The sequence below is a fragment of the Mobula birostris genome, chromosome 24 (assembly GCF_030028105.1).
Source record: "Mobula birostris isolate sMobBir1 chromosome 24, sMobBir1.hap1, whole genome shotgun sequence".
In the NCBI taxonomy this organism is placed as follows: domain Eukaryota; kingdom Metazoa; phylum Chordata; class Chondrichthyes; order Myliobatiformes; family Myliobatidae; genus Mobula; species Mobula birostris.
In genome coordinates this window covers 20,797,609-20,817,599 of record NC_092393.1, presented here as the reverse complement: position 1 = coordinate 20,817,599, position 19,991 = coordinate 20,797,609, and the positions used below count along the sequence as shown (strand labels likewise).

At 39.8% G+C, this 19,991-nt stretch overlaps 1 protein-coding gene across 1 annotated transcript in view; it reads right to left on the bottom strand.

Annotated features, from left to right (window-relative positions):
• Nucleotides 1–19,991, bottom strand: part of elac2 (elaC ribonuclease Z 2) — a 56,123-nt gene that overhangs the window by 18,995 nt on the left and 17,137 nt on the right. The window contains exons 10-17 of the mRNA XM_072242111.1: nucleotides 17,404–17,476; nucleotides 14,330–14,442; nucleotides 10,439–10,537; nucleotides 7,422–7,560; nucleotides 6,184–6,275; nucleotides 2,913–3,034; nucleotides 699–795; nucleotides 86–224 (exon numbers count right to left, since the gene is read on the bottom strand). Coding sequence (XP_072098212.1) covers nucleotides 86–224; nucleotides 699–795; nucleotides 2,913–3,034; nucleotides 6,184–6,275; nucleotides 7,422–7,560; nucleotides 10,439–10,537; nucleotides 14,330–14,442; nucleotides 17,404–17,476 — 874 coding nt within the window. The remainder of the gene's footprint in view (nucleotides 1–85; nucleotides 225–698; nucleotides 796–2,912; nucleotides 3,035–6,183; nucleotides 6,276–7,421; nucleotides 7,561–10,438; nucleotides 10,538–14,329; nucleotides 14,443–17,403; nucleotides 17,477–19,991) is intronic.

The window sequence follows — 19,991 nt, the reverse complement described above, 5'->3', positions numbered from 1 at the left end:
GATGTGTGTGTGTGTGGAGGGGGGGCAGGGGGGGGATAATTCTACTGAACTGGAGTATTAAATACGTGGAATTAAAAATACTCACTGTGTGATGATCAGCATGCATGTGGGACACAAAGATGATTGACAGATTACAGAGGACCCTGTCCACATCATTACCATAGTGGCGACAGAGTTGTCCAAAGGTACCTTCACCACAGTCCAACAATATAGATCGTGTAGAGCTAATAGTGTAAAACAAAAGTTACTAAGAGTGGTAGATTCCTGTAACATGACCACAATTCCTTTCCTCATCTTATAGTCTTCCAGAGAAATGGCTTAACTTTGTACTGTTTTCTTCAGATCACCAGTACAATTCTTTTCAATGAAAAACTTTACTGGATTTTATTTTAAAGCAAAGTCCTTAGTGTGGACAAACAACATATTATTTTGAAAATTTAGATGTGTGAATGTATTAAATAGCGCCTTTAAGAAAACAAAACATCCTTAACCATCTTACACACCAAGCAAAATTTGGCACCAAGCTGCATTAGGAGATCACTAGAAAAATCATTAAAACCTGGCTTAAAAGTTGAGAAATTAAAGCATGAAATGCAAAGCACAAATGCGAATCTTGTCAATTCACACAGAAAGCTTCCTTCTATACTGACAGCATTACTTTTGAATAAAGGCTCCACAATCAATAAAAAGAGACTCACTCTACATTTAGAATGATGGAGCTAACATTTCGGATCTTCATCGGGATCGCAGAACCAGTTCCAAGAAAAACCACTTCTGGATATTTCTCCATATTCCCTGGTAATACAAGTCAAAGATAACTCATAACCCAGTATCTATGGCCAGTGAATCTGAACAGTTACAAAACATATCAATGTTTTCTTTTACATATAACACAAATATCATAATGTAAACCATAACACAACACTAATAATGCAGATGGCAAATATTTAAAATACTTCCTTACATTCTTACAAAGCTGCCTTTCAGTCATCAGGTCTGTGTCAGCTCACCAAATAATCTTACTCCTGTTAACTTACCCTGTAAAGTCATCTCCCCAAAGAGACACAGATGTACAGCACAGAAACAGGCTCTTCAGTCCAGAGTCTGCACAGACCACTAATTCTACCACCCACTTTACAGTACAGGCAATTTTTTGTGGCTAATTAACATACCAACGCACACATCTTTGACGCATGGGAGGAAGCAGGAGCAATTGGAGGAAACTATTATGGTCCCAGGGTGAATGTTGAACTTTGCAAAGGCACAAGGTCAGGAATAAACTCTATTATGGTCCCAGGGTGTATGTTGAATTTCACAAAGGCACAAGGTCAGGATTAAACTCAACAGCTGTGCCACTATGCTCTTCTGATCTTATGAACAGGAAATGCAGAAATACTTAGGGTGAGGGGGAGGGCAGAATCAGGAAGCATCTTTGAAGAATGTTAATGTTTCAGATGGATGACACTTGTTCAAAACTAGACGAAGTCAGAAATCTAACAGACAACAGACTAAGAAAGAGAAGGGAAGAAAAGATAAGTCAGTGATTGGATGGAAAATAAAAGATCATTAAATGCAAAAGTGCTGATGATGGACAATGTTAATCAGCAGGCTCAGTATGATCTTATGCATCTCTGTAAAGGGAATTAGCTAATTAAGGCCATTAATTAATTAATTACAGGTAAAGCCCTCCCAACCACTGAGCACAACTATATGAATGCTGTCACAGAAAAGCAGCATCCATTATCAAAGATCCTCACTACCCAGGCCCCAGACTTTTCTCACTGCTACCATCAAGTAGAAGGTACAGGTACCTCAGGACTTGCACCACCAGGTTCAAGAACAATTACTACCCCTCAACAATCAGGCTCTTGAATAAAAGAGGATAACTACACACATCTACTGAGATGTTCCCACAACCAATACTCTCACTTTAAAGACTATCACATTATTTCATGCCCTCTTATAAAACCATAAGATATAGGAGCAGAAGCAGGCCATTCCACCCATCAAGTCTGCTCCACCATTCAATCATGGGCTGATCCAATTCTTCTAGTCATCCTCTCTCCCCTACCTTCGCCCCTTACCCTTAGATGCCCTGGCTAGTCAAGAACCCATCTATCTCTGCCTAAATGCACCCAATGACTTGGTCTCCACAGCCGCTCATGGCCACAAATTCACCACCCTCTGGCTAAAGTATTTATTTATATTTACATTTGCACAATTTGTTGCCTTCTATGCTCTTGCTCTTTCATTGATCCTGTTTACGGTTACTATTCTATAGATTGGTTGAGTATGCCTGCAGGAAAAAAAGAATCTCAGGGTTGTATGCTGTGACATGTATGCACTCTGATCATATATTTTACTTCTACTTTTTTTTTTAAATTTTAGATTAGCTAATGCCCTGAAGTTGTTTGGTAGTGTTACAACTGGAGTAGCAGTGTTACAGCAGCCCAGCAGTTTGGTCAGCAGAAACTTTAGAAAGTAGTACAACCTCTGCAGTTATTCTAAATTTTTAAAACAACATCCTCCACCTGGTCTCAAGAGCTAAGTTTCCTGCAGGGGGTGGGGGGAAACTACCAGCAGAATGGGAAAACCAATCCTGAGAAGAGTTCGCAATACACCAGGAAAACCTAATTTTATTCTTGAGGAAGTAGCACTTGGTAATATTGTTTAGGAACTGCAGTTACTTTCCTAGATCGAAAGCAAATGAGCTAGCCTAAAAGCGAGGCCATTTGATCTGATCTGAAGGTGGAGAAACATTAAAGCAGCTAAGCATTTAATTAGTCCAACACAGTTCAGGTACAGCCCAGATTAAGAACAACACACCAGTTTAAAAATAAACAAGGCCAAACATTTTAAACCAGACACTTTCTTTACTAATTAAAAGTAGCCCAATGTTTGCAATGGTTTACCTGATGGGAGAGCAGGGTTTGCAGCCAATACTTGTTTACATTCTTCAACTTCCTCCCTGAAGCCTGGGATTTCCATCGCTTCTTTAATAAATTCTTCTGTGTCAGCAACAACTACAGCATCCCTGCTTGAGCAAAGTGGATGAAGTGTTACTTAAAACTAATAAGCCAGAGCACAGAAAATGGTCATTTAGAGCACCCAGTCTGTACCCCCCCACCAACCAGCATAATCTAGTCATCACATTTTATTCTTCCCACATTCCAATGTGGAAGAAAAAAAATCTCAATCACCAGTTGGATCATGGACAGTACTAAGCTGGCAACCCTTTTCACCTTCTGCAGCAATGTCAAAGAGACAGAGGTACAACACAGAAATAGGCCGTTCAATCCACAGACTCAATAATCCTACTCTCTGACAACAGTCTACAATCCACCAACCTGATCCCAAATTACTGTTTAACTCCGTAACCAAGTGCAGGATAGCTGTGTTATCTAGGGATAGATGAGTTGGCATCAAAGGTCCAGAGGTTCATGAGACTTATTCAGGGAATGAAAGGGTTAACTTTGAGGAGCATGTGATGGCTCTAGAGCCTGTACTCGCTGGAGCTTAGAATGAGGGGGGAATCTTATTGACACCTTTTGAATATTGAAAGGCCTAGACTGTGTGGGCGTGGAGAGGATGAGGATGTTGCCTATAGTGAGGCAGTCCAGGACCAGAGGGCACAATCTCAGAATAAAAGGATGCCCATTTAAAACAGATTTCTTGAGCCAGAGGGTGGTGAACCTGTGTAATTCATCGCCACATCTGGCTGTGGAGGCCAAGTCATTGGGTAAATCAGAGGTTGGTAGGTTCTCGATTAGTAAGTGTTACAGGAGGCAGGAGAATGGGGTTGAGAACGATAATAAATCAGCAGTAATGGAATGGCAGAGCACACTCAATGGGCCGAGACACGTGTACAGATAACACTGGGATCTCAACATAGAACATTTAGTCCCCATCCTCACTGGCTAACTCTCCAGGACAGAAATGATCTCCTGCTGGCACAGTGTTCCCATTATAAAGCCTGGTCAGAAACAAAGACAGGGCAACATTTTATATTCCTTATTATTGAAACAAGATCACATCACGTATTTGTCTGAATACCAGAATAGAAGTGGATTCTTTGCTGCTCCTTTATTTCCAATTAACTACTCTCTTCATCCTTCAATAGGCGCAAGCCAAGATTTGCAATAATCCTAAACCTCTTTGATGCTATGAAACCAGTATAGAAGACGATGAATAATCACACACCCAATCTCTGACAGCCTAAGATGCCATCTTGCAAAATGGCCATTCTCATTTGTACATTTCAGCTCATAATGTAGATTCCTTGTAAAACACAGTAGCTGAAATAAGAATTTTGGCAAGTCGAGGAATAAGCATTAACATTTATACAAGGCGTTGGCAGCCTGGGAATGATAATACCTGTACCCTTCCATGGACTCAAATCTGCAATGCTCAGTGTCTTGGGAAAGCAGCCAGCATAGTCAAAGACCCCTCCCATCCCGTCATTCACTCTTCTCCCCCCCCCCTTCTATCGAGCAGGCAATACAAAAAGCTGAAAACACACACCAACAGGTTCAATGACAGCTTCTGTACTGCTGTTATAATACAACAGAACAATCCTCTCTCAAAATAAAGTTGAACTCTTTACCTCACCATCTCCCTCATCATGGCCCTTACACCTTCACATTGACCTGTACTGCACATTTTCTGTACCTGTATTATATTCTGAATTTTGCTCTTCTTTTGCCTGTTAAAGAACCTCAATATACTTAAGTTTTAAAATTATCTTTGTGGATGACAAGCAAAATAAGGTTTTTTCACTGTACCTTACTACACGTGAGAATAATACATCACTTTACCAATTACAGCTTTAATGTTTGATCTGTACCTGGACACAAACATTCTTTTTTACATTTCATCTTAACAGTTTTATGGGGAAAAAGAATCTAGCTATAATTTCCGGAAGAAAGCTAAACTTCTGGAGAGGAACTATAAAACACTACATGGAGAGAAATACAGTATTAAAACTTCAGGTTCATGTTGTTTCTTTAGAACTGATGAACCAAAATGAAGCATTAACTCAGTTTCTCTTTCACCACATACTGCTGACCTGCTGAGTATTTCCAATGCTTTCTGTTCGTAACTCAGATTTTCAGTACCTACAAAATTTTATTTAAGGGAAAAAATGATTGCAGTTCTCAAGAATGAAGATGGAATCACATAAATACTAACATCTCCAGAGTTAGAAGGAAAACTGATCAGAGATTGACTAACAACGGTAAAGCAAACCAAAAGATTTCAATCGAAGCAATATTAGTGATCCTTAACACAACACTGAACTCAACTCAGTATACTGTATTGTTAAACTTACCCAGTTATACTATAAGATACAGGAGCAGAATTAGGCCATTTGGCCCATTGAGTTGACTCCACCATTTGATCATAGCTAATTTATTTTCTTTCTCAACCCCAAATGGATCCACATTTGACCAAACTACACCTAGATTAATTTAACCAGTCAAGGTAGAATCCATTGTGCATAATTCACCTCAACCTGGATTAAATGCAATCTAATACTTAGGCACAACCAGCCACATTCTTCAGATTCCGTGCAATCTTAACAGTTATTTGAAAGCACTGGCTGGTACTTACATTCACCCCTTGCTAACTTAATACTTAAGTTATTGATTGGATTTATTTGTACAGAAATCATTGCATTAAGTTTTCTCCTGTTTTGCATTTCTTAAAGGAACATACAGGATGTTAGAGGAAACCAGTGCAGTGATTTAAATTTAGATCGTTCTGACAAAGAATGAGCATACCATGATGAGCCACACTGCTTACTACTGCTAAAAAATGCATTAGATAGAATGAATAGCATAAAACATGCTCCATTATTGCTCTAACTACTTCGTTACAACCTTCCATTCCTTTCCCCCTCACGCACTTGTCTAGCCTCTGCTATATTCTATCAGTGCTCCTCCCCCCACTACATATGGCCCTCAGTCCAAAATTTTAGCCACTCTTTAATTAAATTGCTCCTTTGGTATTCTGCTTAAGATGTATTGGTGTCTGATTTAGACACATGGACAATTGTTAATCGAAATGCTATTGAGGGATGTGACAAGTTCAGAAGTCACTGGTTTTCAACAGATTGTACATTACGTTTTTACATCATCAGTTCTGGTAAATAACCAGAGTAAGTATACCTAACTTACATGAACTGACCTTTGCCATTCAAATTTGGGTCTTAGTTGATACTTCAGCAGGCAGTGACCTCGAACAGCAGGCACAGAGTGTGTGGAAGGTTCATCCTGAAACTACAAGGAAGTTAACTCTGCTCATTCATTACTGTTTCACTTGGTTGTGAATTAGTGACAACATTCAGATTTAAATTCATTTATTTATCACATGTACACTGAAACATTCAGTGGAATGCGCCATTTGCGTTAACAACCAACACAGCCTAAGGATGTGCTATGGATAGCCCGTGAGTGCCACCACACATTCCGGCTCCAACATAGACTGTCCAAAATATTTTTGGATATTTTTAGTGTGAGCAGTCAGTAAAAACTGTGAGAGTCATCCTCAGTTTCACAAGCTGGAAGAATGATACAGCATTTTCCTCAATGAACTTCTCTTATCAAATTTGGTTCTTTTGAACTTTACAGAATTAATATCAAGAGCAGAGTAACATGGGCCAATGCTGATAAAAATAACATTCAGTGCCTGGTCCAGTGACCTACGCAAAGCAGGAGTGATTTTTTTTTTTTAAATAGAAAACAGGCAGCACTCATAAAAACAGAGACATCACTTTATGTCTGCTCTGCTGCAATCTTTCTGTTTGCTGTTCTGGATATTGCTCAAGGATTTGTTATAATACTATTTCTCATTAATGAAAAAAAGGCCTATAATAAAGATTTTAAAAACAGCATATGCCAAAAAGACATGCCTCTAAAACTCTGGAAACTTGGTGTACTCACAACAGTTGTTTAGTAGATTGTGCTAATGACATTTCATTCCTATTAACTGAGTCATTGAGATGGTCTATTGAAGTAAATAATCTGTTCCAGTTTGGTGAACCTCAATATAATATCATACTTTTTCATTTCAACCATATCCACCATTATGTTGCTCAAGCAAACCACAGCAATATTTAAATCAAGGTCCTAATTTAGATATAATTCCCCATACTGATTTTAAATCCCCTCTCTCTACTCTAAGTTTGACATTATTTGCTTCTAGGCTCACATTACTGATATAAACTCATGTTCAGAATTAGAATCCAGTTTATCACTGACAAAGGTTGTGAGATTTGTATGAGTGATAGCAAACCTGATTCTTTTCATTTTTCACAACGACAATATCTCCCTAAAGAAATTACATGAAAATTTCAGCCACTTTGTAAAGCAGAGTAGCACCACTGTAATGAGTTATGTCAATCAAGCAATAAATCAGACCCCTACCTTGGTCTGAAAGGTTTTTAGTAGGGGGAAGATCTCCGAATGGATAAGGTTTAGCTGCGTCTGGATCTTATGGCTGCGCAGATTGTGGATTGTTTGATTATTTTCATTGAGGATTAGATGCTCTGTGGTGGGCCCAAACCTGTGGTTAGATTAAAGTACAAGAGGTTGAAATGACCATGGGAAAGAAACATGCATAATCACAAAAGCTGAATGACTATGATATAATGCAAGAATTATTCAAGTGCTGGAACCAAATTCATAATATACAAGACTACTGATCAAAAAAAGACTCAACTTCCAAATATTGCACAGCATGCTTTCACATTAAACCAATTCCATGCAAATATAGTGATACAGGTACAGCAAGATCCCACAAACAACAAGAAAATGTTAGCCTGCAAGACCAGAAGACAGGATCAAATTTGTTCCACCATTCCATCATGGCTGATTTACTATCCCTTTCAATCCCATTCTCCTTAACCTTAAGCCCTTAATAATCCAGAAACTATCAACCGCCACTTTAAATATACTGCCCCCACACTCATCTACAGCAGTGAATCCCAGATTTGCTACCCTCTCGCCAAAAAAGGTGTCTTCATCTCTGTTCTAAAGGGACATCTTTCTATTCTGAGGCTTCGCCCTCTTCCCCACTATAGAAAACATTCCGTCCATATCCAATCTGTCTACTTCTTTTAATACTCAATAGGTTTCAATGAGACCCCCTAACTCCAGCAAGTACAAACTCAGAGCCAAGCACTCCTCATATGCTAAACTTTTCATTCCCAGATTAATTCTTGTGAACCTCCTCTGGACCTTTGCCAATGCCAACACATCCTTTTTTTTTTAAAAAAAAAGGGGCCCAAAATTACTCACAAAACTTCATGTGGTCTGACCAATGCCTTATAGTCTCAGTATCACATTCTAGCTTTTATATTCTAACCCCTTTGCCTTCCTTATCACTGCCTCAACCTGCAAATTAATCTTTATGGAATCCTGCAAGAGGACTGACTCCCATGTACCTCTGCACGTCTTGATTTCTGAATTTGCTCCTTTTAGAAAAATGGTCTAACTCTATATTCCTTTTATCAAAATGTTTGACCATACACTTTCCTATACTATGTTCCATCTCTACTTCATTGTCCATTCTCCTAATCTGTCAAAGTCCTTTTGCAGAAACCTTGCTTTCTCAACACTACCTGCCCCTCCATCTATCTTGGTATCATCTGCAAATATGGCCACAAGCTATCAAATCCACCATCTAAATCATTGACGTAAAACATGAAAAGAAAATGGTCCCAACACCAACCCCTGTGAAACACCACTCTAGTCACTGACCATCATTCTCAGTACCATTATTACTCAGTTCCCAACCTGGGGTCCATGGAACCCCCCACCCCCCTTCCCACCCCGGTTAATAGTACGGGCCAATGGCACAAAAACCATTTGGGAACCCCTGATATACAATGCAATTTACAACCAAATCTTTCAGACAAATTCAAATCTGAACATGTAATTCTGAAGTTAATTCACTATTAACTGAGCCAAACTATCAAATCAACGCCGAGCATTTTTAAACCAGTATTTCCGGAGAAAAATTCCAAATCGCCACTAATTCATCAACACGTTGCACCATGAGCATTTCAGAAACAAACACCTATTGTAACTGTGCATGTTCAATTCTTTTGAATATAAAATACTTATCACTCTGAACACAAAATACTGTATATACTGAGCTTCATATTCCAAGACCTAGAACAATAACAAAGACACGATACTGGTGACACATTGCAGTAGTCCAGTGGTCCCCAACCACCGGGCCACAGACTGGTACCAGGTCGCAGAGCTTGTGCTGCTGGGCTGCGAGGAAATGATATGATTTGGTGATGTGGCCGTGTTAACGACTTGCCGGTTGGCACCTTCTTGCCCAGACACTTGGCAGCAGAAATATTGCCAAATGTAACTGACCAAAAAACACTTTTCTTAAAGGAAAATGTTTTCGAAAAAGGATGGTATATAATTTTCGTGCAGATAGTTTTAGACTGTAAAAAAGCCAGGGGAAAGCCAAGAAGCCAAATGAATTTTTTGACGCCAACCAAATTGGGAGGAAAAGCCAGATTTCTGGAATTCGGCAGCAGAAAAGCCAATCTGGTAACCCTGCTCCTCATTCCGGCACACCCACTGTTGGACTTGAACGCACGCGAGGTCATTACGCACGCGTCATCCACGTCAACACGGGAAGATGATCAACTCCTCGAGATTGCAAATGACAGCTGTCTGAAAAGTATCTTTGACATAACATCTCTGCTGGCATTCTGGATCAAAGTCAAGGCTGAATATCCTGAAATAGCCACGAAAGCACTGAAAACGCTGCTTCCATTTCCAACATCATATCTCTGCAAAGCGGAATAGACTGGACCTAAGGAACCCCCTTCCAGTATCTCTGTCTCCCATCACCCCTTGATGGGACCGTCTTGTTGCAGGGAAACAAGCACAGGGCTCCCACTGATTCACTGATATTGGTGTGTTGCAATGATTTTATATGTTCATACGAGGAAAATATGCGCTGTTTAATATCCAAACGTTACTTAAAATGTTATGATGCTATTGACTTATCACTATATTCATGCGAGGAAAATATGCGCCGTGTGTTTAATATTAAATCATTAGATAAACCCTTTTAGAAACGAAATTGAATTTATTAGCCACTTATAAGTGACTTATAGTTGACTTATCACCTATATTCCGGTCATGATTAACAACCCCCCCCCCGCTGGCACGAATATGGTCAATATTAAACTGGTCCGCGGTGCAAAAGAGGTTGGGGACCCCTGCAGTAGTCTAAGCAGGCCTAACCATTAACGGGAAGAATTTAATGAGGAAATAAAAAAGCTCAGTTCAGCAGTTCATCCCCAAGGCAACTTCTGCCTTGATATTTGTTTCTATACTGAGCAACTCCATTCAGCAACATAATATACTGCAGTTGTAACTATGTAGCAAGCTTCACAGAATTCAATCACCTTGCCATCCACGATTTATAAACGTTATCTGCTAAAACCGGCTCAGGCACCATGTGGACAACTAATGCTGTGGGGCTTTCACTTCCTCCAGCCTGATACCTGTAATAAATACAATTTTAATAAGGTCAAAAGATGGCAGAGAACATTGTTTAAATCAAGTATTCGCCTAGGTATCAATCAGTTGGAATAAAACAACATGGCATTTGCAAGATACTTCAAGAGAAAGTTTCCAAACATTAGATAGTTCTCACAGGGGAGGTAATCAAAGCAACAGGGATATACTGGCAAAGGACATGTACAATTTTTCCACTTCCCTTTGCTGAGCAAGGATGCACCCCTGGCAAATATTAAGAGGAAACAAAGCATCTGTTTCTGGATGGATATATTCTAAGACAAGAGAGAGCAGTTACAAATAAGACTGGTTTGCAGGTGTAACTGGTTATCAAGAAGGCAAATGGAATATTGGCCTTCATTGCAGGAGAGATTGAATTTAAGAGCAGGCATATTATGCTGCAACTGTACAGAATACTGGAGTGATCGTACCTGGAGTACTGTATGCAGCTCTGATCTCCTTACTTGAGGAAGGATATCACAAACAAGAGAAAATCTGCTTGGAGGATATACTGGCTTTGGAGGCGGGTCAGAGATTTACCAGGGAGATTCCAGAAATGAGGGTGTTAGTTTATGAGGAGAGATTGAGTCACTTGGGACTATACTCACTGGAATTCAGAATAGATTAAGGAGGAGAGACTGTTTCTCCCCCAGAGGAGTAGTGGATCTGTGGAATTCTCTGCCAAGGGAAGCAGTAGAAGCTGCCTCATTAAATATATTTAAGATGCAGTTAGATAGATTTTTGCGTAACAGAGGAATGGAGGATTATGGAGAAAAGGCAGGTAGATAGAGCCAAATCCATGGCCAGATTAGTAATGATCAAAGTGAACGACGGAATAGGCTTGAGGGGACAAGATGGCCTAGTCCTGTTCCTATTTTGTATGTTCAGATGAAACAGTAATCAATACTGAAGAGTTAGCTTCATTAAAAGTTGGTAAATTATGCTCTGCATTCAATGTTCCTGCAGTTTAAATGAAGAGATAAACATAATTTATTGCAATCTTTGTTTTCACTGCATGCCAATTATGCTTGAGAAATGGAAGTTTGCCAACATTTACTCACACCTAAGAAAGGCATTAAGGTGAGGGGTGGGAAGTTCAAGGGGGATATTAGAGGAAGGTTTTTTTACACAGAGAGTGGTTGGTGCGTGGAATACACTGCCTGAGTCAGTGGTGGAGGCAGATACACTAGTGAAATTTAAGAGACTACTAGACAGGTATATGGAGGAATTTAAGGTGGGGGGTTATATGGGAGGCAGGGTTTGAGGGTCGGCACAACAATGTGGGCCGAAGGGCCTGTACTGTGCTGTACTATTCTATGTTCTATGAAAAGGGGTAAAACTGAGGGGCATGGGGTAAACCACTTCAGTTGGAATCGTGTGGGAAATTAAAGCAGGGCAAGACACAAACATTGAACAATACAGCCCTGATGAGTGTCATAGATAGCACAGTGACCAAGGGATACAAGCACAGAGTTCCCCCAAAGTGATGACACAGGTAGACAAGATAGTGAAGTAGCATATGGCATGCTTGCCTTCATTGAATGAGACACTGAACACAAGGGTTAGAAAATCATATGACAACAGCACATGACATTGGTGAGACTGTACCTAGAATATGGTGTGCGGGTCTGGTTGCCATCATGTGAAAAGTTTGTGATTAAGCTAGAAAGGGTGGAATGGAAGGACTTCGAGCGATAAGGGGAGGCAAGGTGGGCTGGGACTGTTTTCAATAGAGCGAAGGAGGCAGAGTGTAACGTTAGAGATTTAACAATGCATAATGGATAGAGATAAATGGATGGTCAATCTTTCACCCCCATGATCCACCAGAATAAGGGAGTCTAAAACTACTGGACAACAGTTAAGGTGAATGGGGAAAAATTTATATGGGACCAGAGAGACAGAATTTTCTATACAGTGGGAGCATGGAAGAAGTTGTCAAATGAAGTGATATCTGCAGCTCTAATTACAACATTGAAAAAAAATTTGGACAGGTGGATGGATAGGAAAGGTTTAAGAGGTAAAGGGGCCAAATACATGCAAATGGGACCAACTCAGGAAAGCACCTTGGCTCGCAGGCACTAGTAGGTTAAAAGGCATGCTTCTATGCAGTACAACTCCATAACACATTGATGACTCTATAAATCGATGGCAGTCTGAATGGATTTATTAAAATTACATCACCACTAACTTCGCAGATAAAAGCGGTACAATATTTATATGTTTGAGGGCTTTTGAGAACCATGTGAAAAACTTCCACAAAGGACACTCGTTAAGCTGGATATCCACTGGATTAAGAAAGAGTACAATAATGTGCGAAATGGCACACTTTGGGATGACTAAAATACAAAGGCTGAGCTGAAAATTCTATCACATTTCTGTGTTTTTGTGCCTTACCTAACAGAATTATAAAATTTAATCAAAACCCAGTTTCTAACGGATCAGGTGCTTGGTATGCCCACTTCTCCACATTATAGAACTATGACAAGAATATGTGCAGATGCCATGGGCCAAATGCAGTGACAATGATGTGTATAACATGATTGCCACTATTCAGCTGATTTTCTACTGTGTCTATGTGGTGTACACCCCAACTGCAGAAGAAACCTTTAGTCTGAATATCATGTCCTGGTCCATTTGTGCCTGAGAAGCACAGTCCTCCTTCTTTAAGGTGAGTTCCCATTTCCTTTAAGTCTTCCATGCTCACCCAATCCCATTAACAGATGCCACTTCTTTCGATGTCTCTGACCACTTAAATCTCACACTTTGTCTCCAAGAACTTTCCAATTGCCTGCATCAAACTTTCCACACCATGTTGTTCATATACTGCCAATCTCCTCCTCCCTGATCCCCACTGAGTTCTCCTCAGCCCCTTCCGCGTTCCTCTGTAACCTCAATCGGTCAGAATAGTGTAGAAAAGGGTTAATGTACGAGTAGCACTTGATGTCTCTGGGCCTCTTATGTGATCAAATTCAGAATGTCAGTAGTAAGGACAGCAAATGCGATGTCAGCATTCATTTCAAGACAACTACAATACAAAAGCAAGGAAGTTATGCTGAGGCATTACAAGGCCTTAATCAGACCACATTTGGTGTATTGTGAGCAATTTTGGCCCCCTTATCTGAAAAACATGATGGCATTGGAGAGGGTCTAGAGGAGGCTCATGAGAATTATCAAAGGAATGAAAGGGTTAACGTATGAGGAGTGTTTGACAGTTCTGGGCCTAGAATTTAGAAGAATGATGGTAGGGATCTTACTGAATCCTATCAAATAGTGAAAGGCCTAAATAGAGTGGGCATTGAATGGATGTTTCCAATAATGGGGGAGTCTAGGACTGGAGGGCACAGCCTCAATTGCATTACATCACTTAGAACAGAAATGATAATTTCTTTAGCCAAATCATTGGGTATATTTAAAGCAGAGGTTGACAGGTTCTTGATTAGTGTGGGCATCAAAACAAGAAAAAGGCACAAGAGTGGGGTTAGAGGGATAATAAATCAGCCATGATCGAATGGTGGAGCAGACCTGATGGGCCGAACGGCCCAAATTTGCTCCTACATCTCATGGTCTTATGGAGTTAATGTTTATGGGGAGGTTTAAGAATGGGTTTGAAAAAATTCACAATTGATTAGCAGAACAATCTCCATGATCTAATTCTTATTGTCTTACCTCAACTTTTTCATGTTTAGAAGCATCCGAGTTCATACATGTTATAGTTTCTCCAAACAGAGCAAGCCACTTACATTTACTGACAAATGATTAGAAGTCAGTGTTTAACTCACTTTTGGAGCTGTTCATTCTCACACATAGGATGAATAAACTCCTTACTGGGACATTCCAGCACAAGGAAAGTAGGCCCCGGATCAGCAGGCGTGCAAACCTCTTCAGGCCGGATCTGCAATATATACAGACAGCACTAAAGTGCAAGCAGCAGATTAACCTTGCATGCACTCCAAACAGCATCACCCTCTGGCAATTATCCACCACACCCCAACAAGGTGGGTTTGGAAAAGTGTTAAGTCTACAGCAGGTTTAAATAAGGATTGATTCCAGCTTTGAAATGTAACAGAATTCAGAAAAGAAATGCACAAAGAGGAGGGTTATTTCAGAAACAATCACAGGAAAAACTGAAAAGGCCCTCAGTGGAATTAATAAAAAGCTGCCATTGCAGATTTGTTAAAGCCATATGACATTTGAAAACCCAATTGTCACTTAAAAAAAAATTAACAAAGTTTGTCGAAGTATCAGATGTAGTAGAAACTACATCTATATGGACTTTTAGAAGGCAGTTGATGAAAATTGCACCTGAAAGGCCAGCTGATGCAATTGAGGTCCATGAAGAGGTCAATGTTAGCAATGACAAGAAACTGCCTCAAGAACAGAAAGCAGAGAATACAATGAGCAGTGGCTTTCTGGACTGGAGGATTGAACACAGCAATGCTCTTAGCTGTTCCTTATTAATACCACAGTCTTTGATGATAATTAATAAGATGGATATGCTCATAAATGAAAAAATTGAGAAGATGAGATAAGCAAGAAAGAAAATAATATAAGAGGACATGGTCTTGTAGACATGACTGACAGTGACCTATGAGATTTAATACAAACAAATCTTATTGGAGACTAAATAAGATCTAAGGGGCTAGAGACATCAAAGGAAATGGTATCTGGACTTGGATGAGCACAAAAGAGTTTGGAAAAACAAGAACTCATCTTTAGGGGGAAGGACCTATTTTGGCAGATAGATCAAGGAAAGAATATGTAGTCCAAATTGCACATTTATTAAAAATGCGCAAGGATAGTATTTTTGCATTCATCTTTGATTATGGCAAGAAATATCCAGAGTTTACTGATAATGCAGAAGGGATCAAAAACTTCATTAATAGAGGCATCAAAGACAAAGCTGGGAGGTTATGTTTTTATAAAAGCACTGGGTGGAACATAACTGGAGTATTGTATCTAAACCTGGCCACCAAATGTTCAAACTGACAAAGGTATTAGGGAGGATACAAGAGATTTATGGGCTGCAAAGAATTGACTGCAGTTGGGGTTATTCTCCTTGCAGCAAAGATTAACAAGTTATCTTAAAATGGACAAGATCATGATGGATTTCGAGAGGATAAAAATTGAGATAAACTCTTCCCATTGATAACTGCTTCAAGAAGTGGGGCACTAATTTAAAAAGATGGATAAAAGATACGAGGGAGTACACCGTAATCTGGAACTTACCATCTGTAAAATTAATAGAAATTCAGTCAAAGCTATCAAAAGTTAATTGGATAGGCACTCAAAGTAATCTGCACTCTGGGGAAGAGCAAGAGAACTAGATCTAGGCTGCTTCATGGAATCAACTTGGACATATACAACATAGGATAGTACAACACAGAAATAGGCCATTCGGCACATAGTATCAGTGCCAACCATGATGCCAATTTAAAAGTAACCCTATTTGTCTTTGTCACTCCATTCCCTGTCTATTCACATACCTGTCTAAATACCTCTCAAACATTGCTAACATATCTGCTTCCACCACCTTCCCTGGAAATGGGTTCCAGGCACCTATCACTCCGCATTAAAAACACTTGCCTTGTAAATCTCCCTTAAATATACCGCTCTTGGTTTTTCCATATCCATCTTGGGGGAAAAAAAATTGACACTCTCTCTCTCCTGTATATAACTGTCAATTTGTTAAATTTAAATCATGCTGCCCCTCAGACATTGCAGAGAAAACAAAGTTAGTAACAGTAGCATAGCGTTTAGTGGAACGCTTTTACAGTTCAGGGCGTTCTGGAGTTCAGTACTGAATTCTGTGAGGAGTTTGTACGTTCTCCCCAGGAACTGCCTGTGTTTCTTCTGGGTGCTCCGGTTTCCTTCCACAACCCCCAGACATTCCAGTTAATAGGTCATTGTAGGCTAGTGTTAAATAGGTGGGTGGATGGGCAGAGAGAGGGAAGGATGAATGAACACATGAAATGAAGTCTCTAAACCAGGCAATGTCCTGGTGAACTAGGTCTGCACCCTCTCCAAAGCCTCCACGTCTTTTCTGTAATGCAACAATCACAACTGCTCACAATGCTCCAAATGTAGCCTAAGTTTTTTTTAATACAGTTGCAACATAACCTTCTACCTTTATGTCCAATGCCCCAAACAATGAAGCAAATAGTAAAACAGTCTCCTTTGCTGTAATAATCCCATGATTAAGAATGGATAGATGATTAACTGACTGTATTAAGCAAACAAACTGGAATTCAAAGAACTTTGTTGATCAAAACAAAACGCACAAAATTTCATCTACTTGCTAAACAAGATTTAAGGAACTGCTTTACATGGTTTACATCAGCACACCTCCTCCCCCTATAGCCTTACATCTATAAAGGCCAACATTTGTTCCTCCAGCTTCTTCCACAATCCAAGGTTTGCAAGACATTGATCCAAAGTATGCCCATGATACACACCAAGTTTGATCTCCACTTCTGCTAACTTTAACAAAGAACCTGAGGGGACTGTAACTCTGTACACGCATCTAATTCTGCATTAAAATTAATGACGGCAGTATCTCAGACCCTCAGCAAACTAATACCAATGAATTAATTGAACTATTCAATTCACTCCAAGATTCTCCCTTATCATGAAGTTCTACATAATCGAAAAACAAGTCATTTGCAATTTAAGTGGTTTTGCTCGGACAGAAATAGTAAACATACCCTGATGAAATGCGTATCAGAAGCAGTACATGTCTTCCATGTTGCTTGCCTCTTGTGTCTCTCATTTTAACCTTGCTAAGCTGACAAATATGTGACATTGCCTATACAAGTAAATAATGCTCATGAATCCAATTAGATTTGATAGATATTACCTCCTTCCCTTCAAACACTACGCTGCTTCCTGCTTTCAAGGCAGCAACAATTGGACCAATGGCTGAGGTGCCCCTGAAACAAAAATAGTGAAATAAGCCCACAAAAAATGGTAAATAAGCAAGAAAAAAAATTTTGAAGCCATAATATTAAAAATCTTTTGTTCCATTTTACAGATATTATCAATGAAAACATGTCAGAAGACTTAATCTTACAAAGATGATGACAGCCTCCTGGACTCCTTGGTGGAAATATCAACACAGTCAGATAACAATAATATTGGAAACAAGAATAAGCACTTTAAGTAGTTCCCTTTGATTTCGATATCCCAGCCTGAACCCTGCAAGTCTGATTTCAATCTGCACTGGTACCACTGGACATTTGGAGTACTCGTAAATATTCCTTTTTCCAATGATCATGCCTCACATTACCAGGACAAAGCTCTGTAGGGTATTCGGTTACACCCTCCCCTTTCCTCTATATAAATGCCCCTTTAGAATCTCCACTCTGACTACATACTTATTCACATTCCTCAGTGGCCCAGATAATGCCCAATTCCATTTGCAGTTTAGTCTCAAGACTTCCAGCAATTACTCAAGTGCTCACCAGCTTGTCCAAAGACTGATTCTACAGACCTGATAGATGTGCTCTGGCAGTCTTTTCCCGCCACTGGAATCCAACAGCAGAGAAGCAACTTGCTGAGATACACTAGGAAATCAGCTCAGACAAAGCCCCTGGCTAGACTTGGCCTAAGATCCAAAAGCCTATTCAATGGTGATGAAGGAAAGGGAGGTGACTTTTTCTAAAGCTTATTTTTAAGTGCAACAAGTCCATTACCTTCATCAATTTAACTTTTAGGATTTCATGTTTTTGACATCAATTATATTGGAACACACTCAAAAAACTGGATGGGAAGTCATGCCGTTTTGTCAAAGGTTGTCAGAGGAACTTTGTGACTGAGGCTTGCTCTCACATCACCCAGCCCATGCATCCACAAGGCCTCATCACTTAGCTACACAACCATTTGGTCAGCCAATCAGCCACATGGATCAGCCTGGAACATTAAATGTTATTTCCTCAAAGAATTCCAACAGATTTGTCAAGCAAGATTTCCCCATGCTGACTTTGGCCTGCATTATCGTGCACCTCCAAGTACCCCGAAACCTCATCCTTAATAATGGACATCTTGCCAACCACTGAAGTCGTGCTACCTGGCCTGTAACTTCCTTTCTTCTGCTTCCTTCCCTTTTTAAAGAATGAAGTGACATTTGTAATTTTTGAGTCCTCCAAAACCATTCCAGTGATTCTTGAAAGATCACTACTAATGCCTCCACAACCTCTTCAGCGACCTCTTTCAGAACCCTTTGGTGTAGTCCACCAGGTCCCCAGTTACTATCTACCTTCATACCTTTCAAATTCCCAAGTACCTCATCCTTAGTAATAGCAGAGACACTCACTTCTACCCCGATACAGTCGAATTTCTGGTATTCTGTTTGTGTCTTCCACAGTGAAGACTGACGCAAAATACTCAAGTTCATATGTCCCCCATTACCATTTCCCCAGTGTCATTTTCCAGTGGTCCGATATCCACTCTCACCTCTTTTACTTTTTATATAATAACAAAGAACTTTTACTATCATCTTTAATATTATCGGTAAGCTTACCTTCATATTTCATCTTTTCTCTCCTCAAGACTTTTTTAGTTGCCTTCTAACTTCCCACTAATTTTTGTGCTATTGTGCACCTTCTCATTTGCTTTTATGCTTTGACTTCCCTTGTCAACTACAGTTGCCTCATCCTGGACTTTGGAATAGTTCTTCATCTTTGAGATGCATCTATACTGCACCTTGTGAATTCCCACAGAAACCCCAGCCATTTTTATTCCGCCATCACCCCTGATAGTGTTCTCCTGCAATCAACTTTGGCCAGCTCCCCTCTCATGCCTCTGTAGTTCTCTTTGCTGCTTGTAATACTGATACATCTGATTATCTTCTCTTTCTCTCAAACTGCAGGGTAAACTCTTACCATATTATGATCACTGCCTCCTAAGTGTTCCTTTACCTTAAGCTCCTCAATCAAATCTAGTTCATTACCCAACACGCAATCCAGAATTGCCTTTCCCGTAGTGGACTCAACAACAAGATGCTCTAAAATGCCATCTCATTGACATTCTGCAAATTCCATCTCTTGGGATCCAGCACCAACTTGGATTTCCCCAATCTACCCGCATATTGAAACCTCTCATTACTATCATAACATTACCTTTTTACATGACTTTTCTATTGCCCGTTATAATTTGTATTGTATATCCTGATTAATATTTGGAGACCTGTATACAACTCCCATCAAAGTCTTTGTATCCTTGCAGTTTCTTAACTCTACTTGCAAGGATTCTACATCTTCTGATCCTGTCATCTCTTTATAAGGATTTGATTTAATTTTTTTTTAAACCAACTAAGGCCATTCATCACTTCTGCCTACCTCCTTGTACGTTCGATACAAGATGTATCATTGGATGTTAAGCTCTCAACAATGATCTTTCTTCAGCCACGACTCAGTGATGCCCACGATGCCGTACCTGCCAATCTCC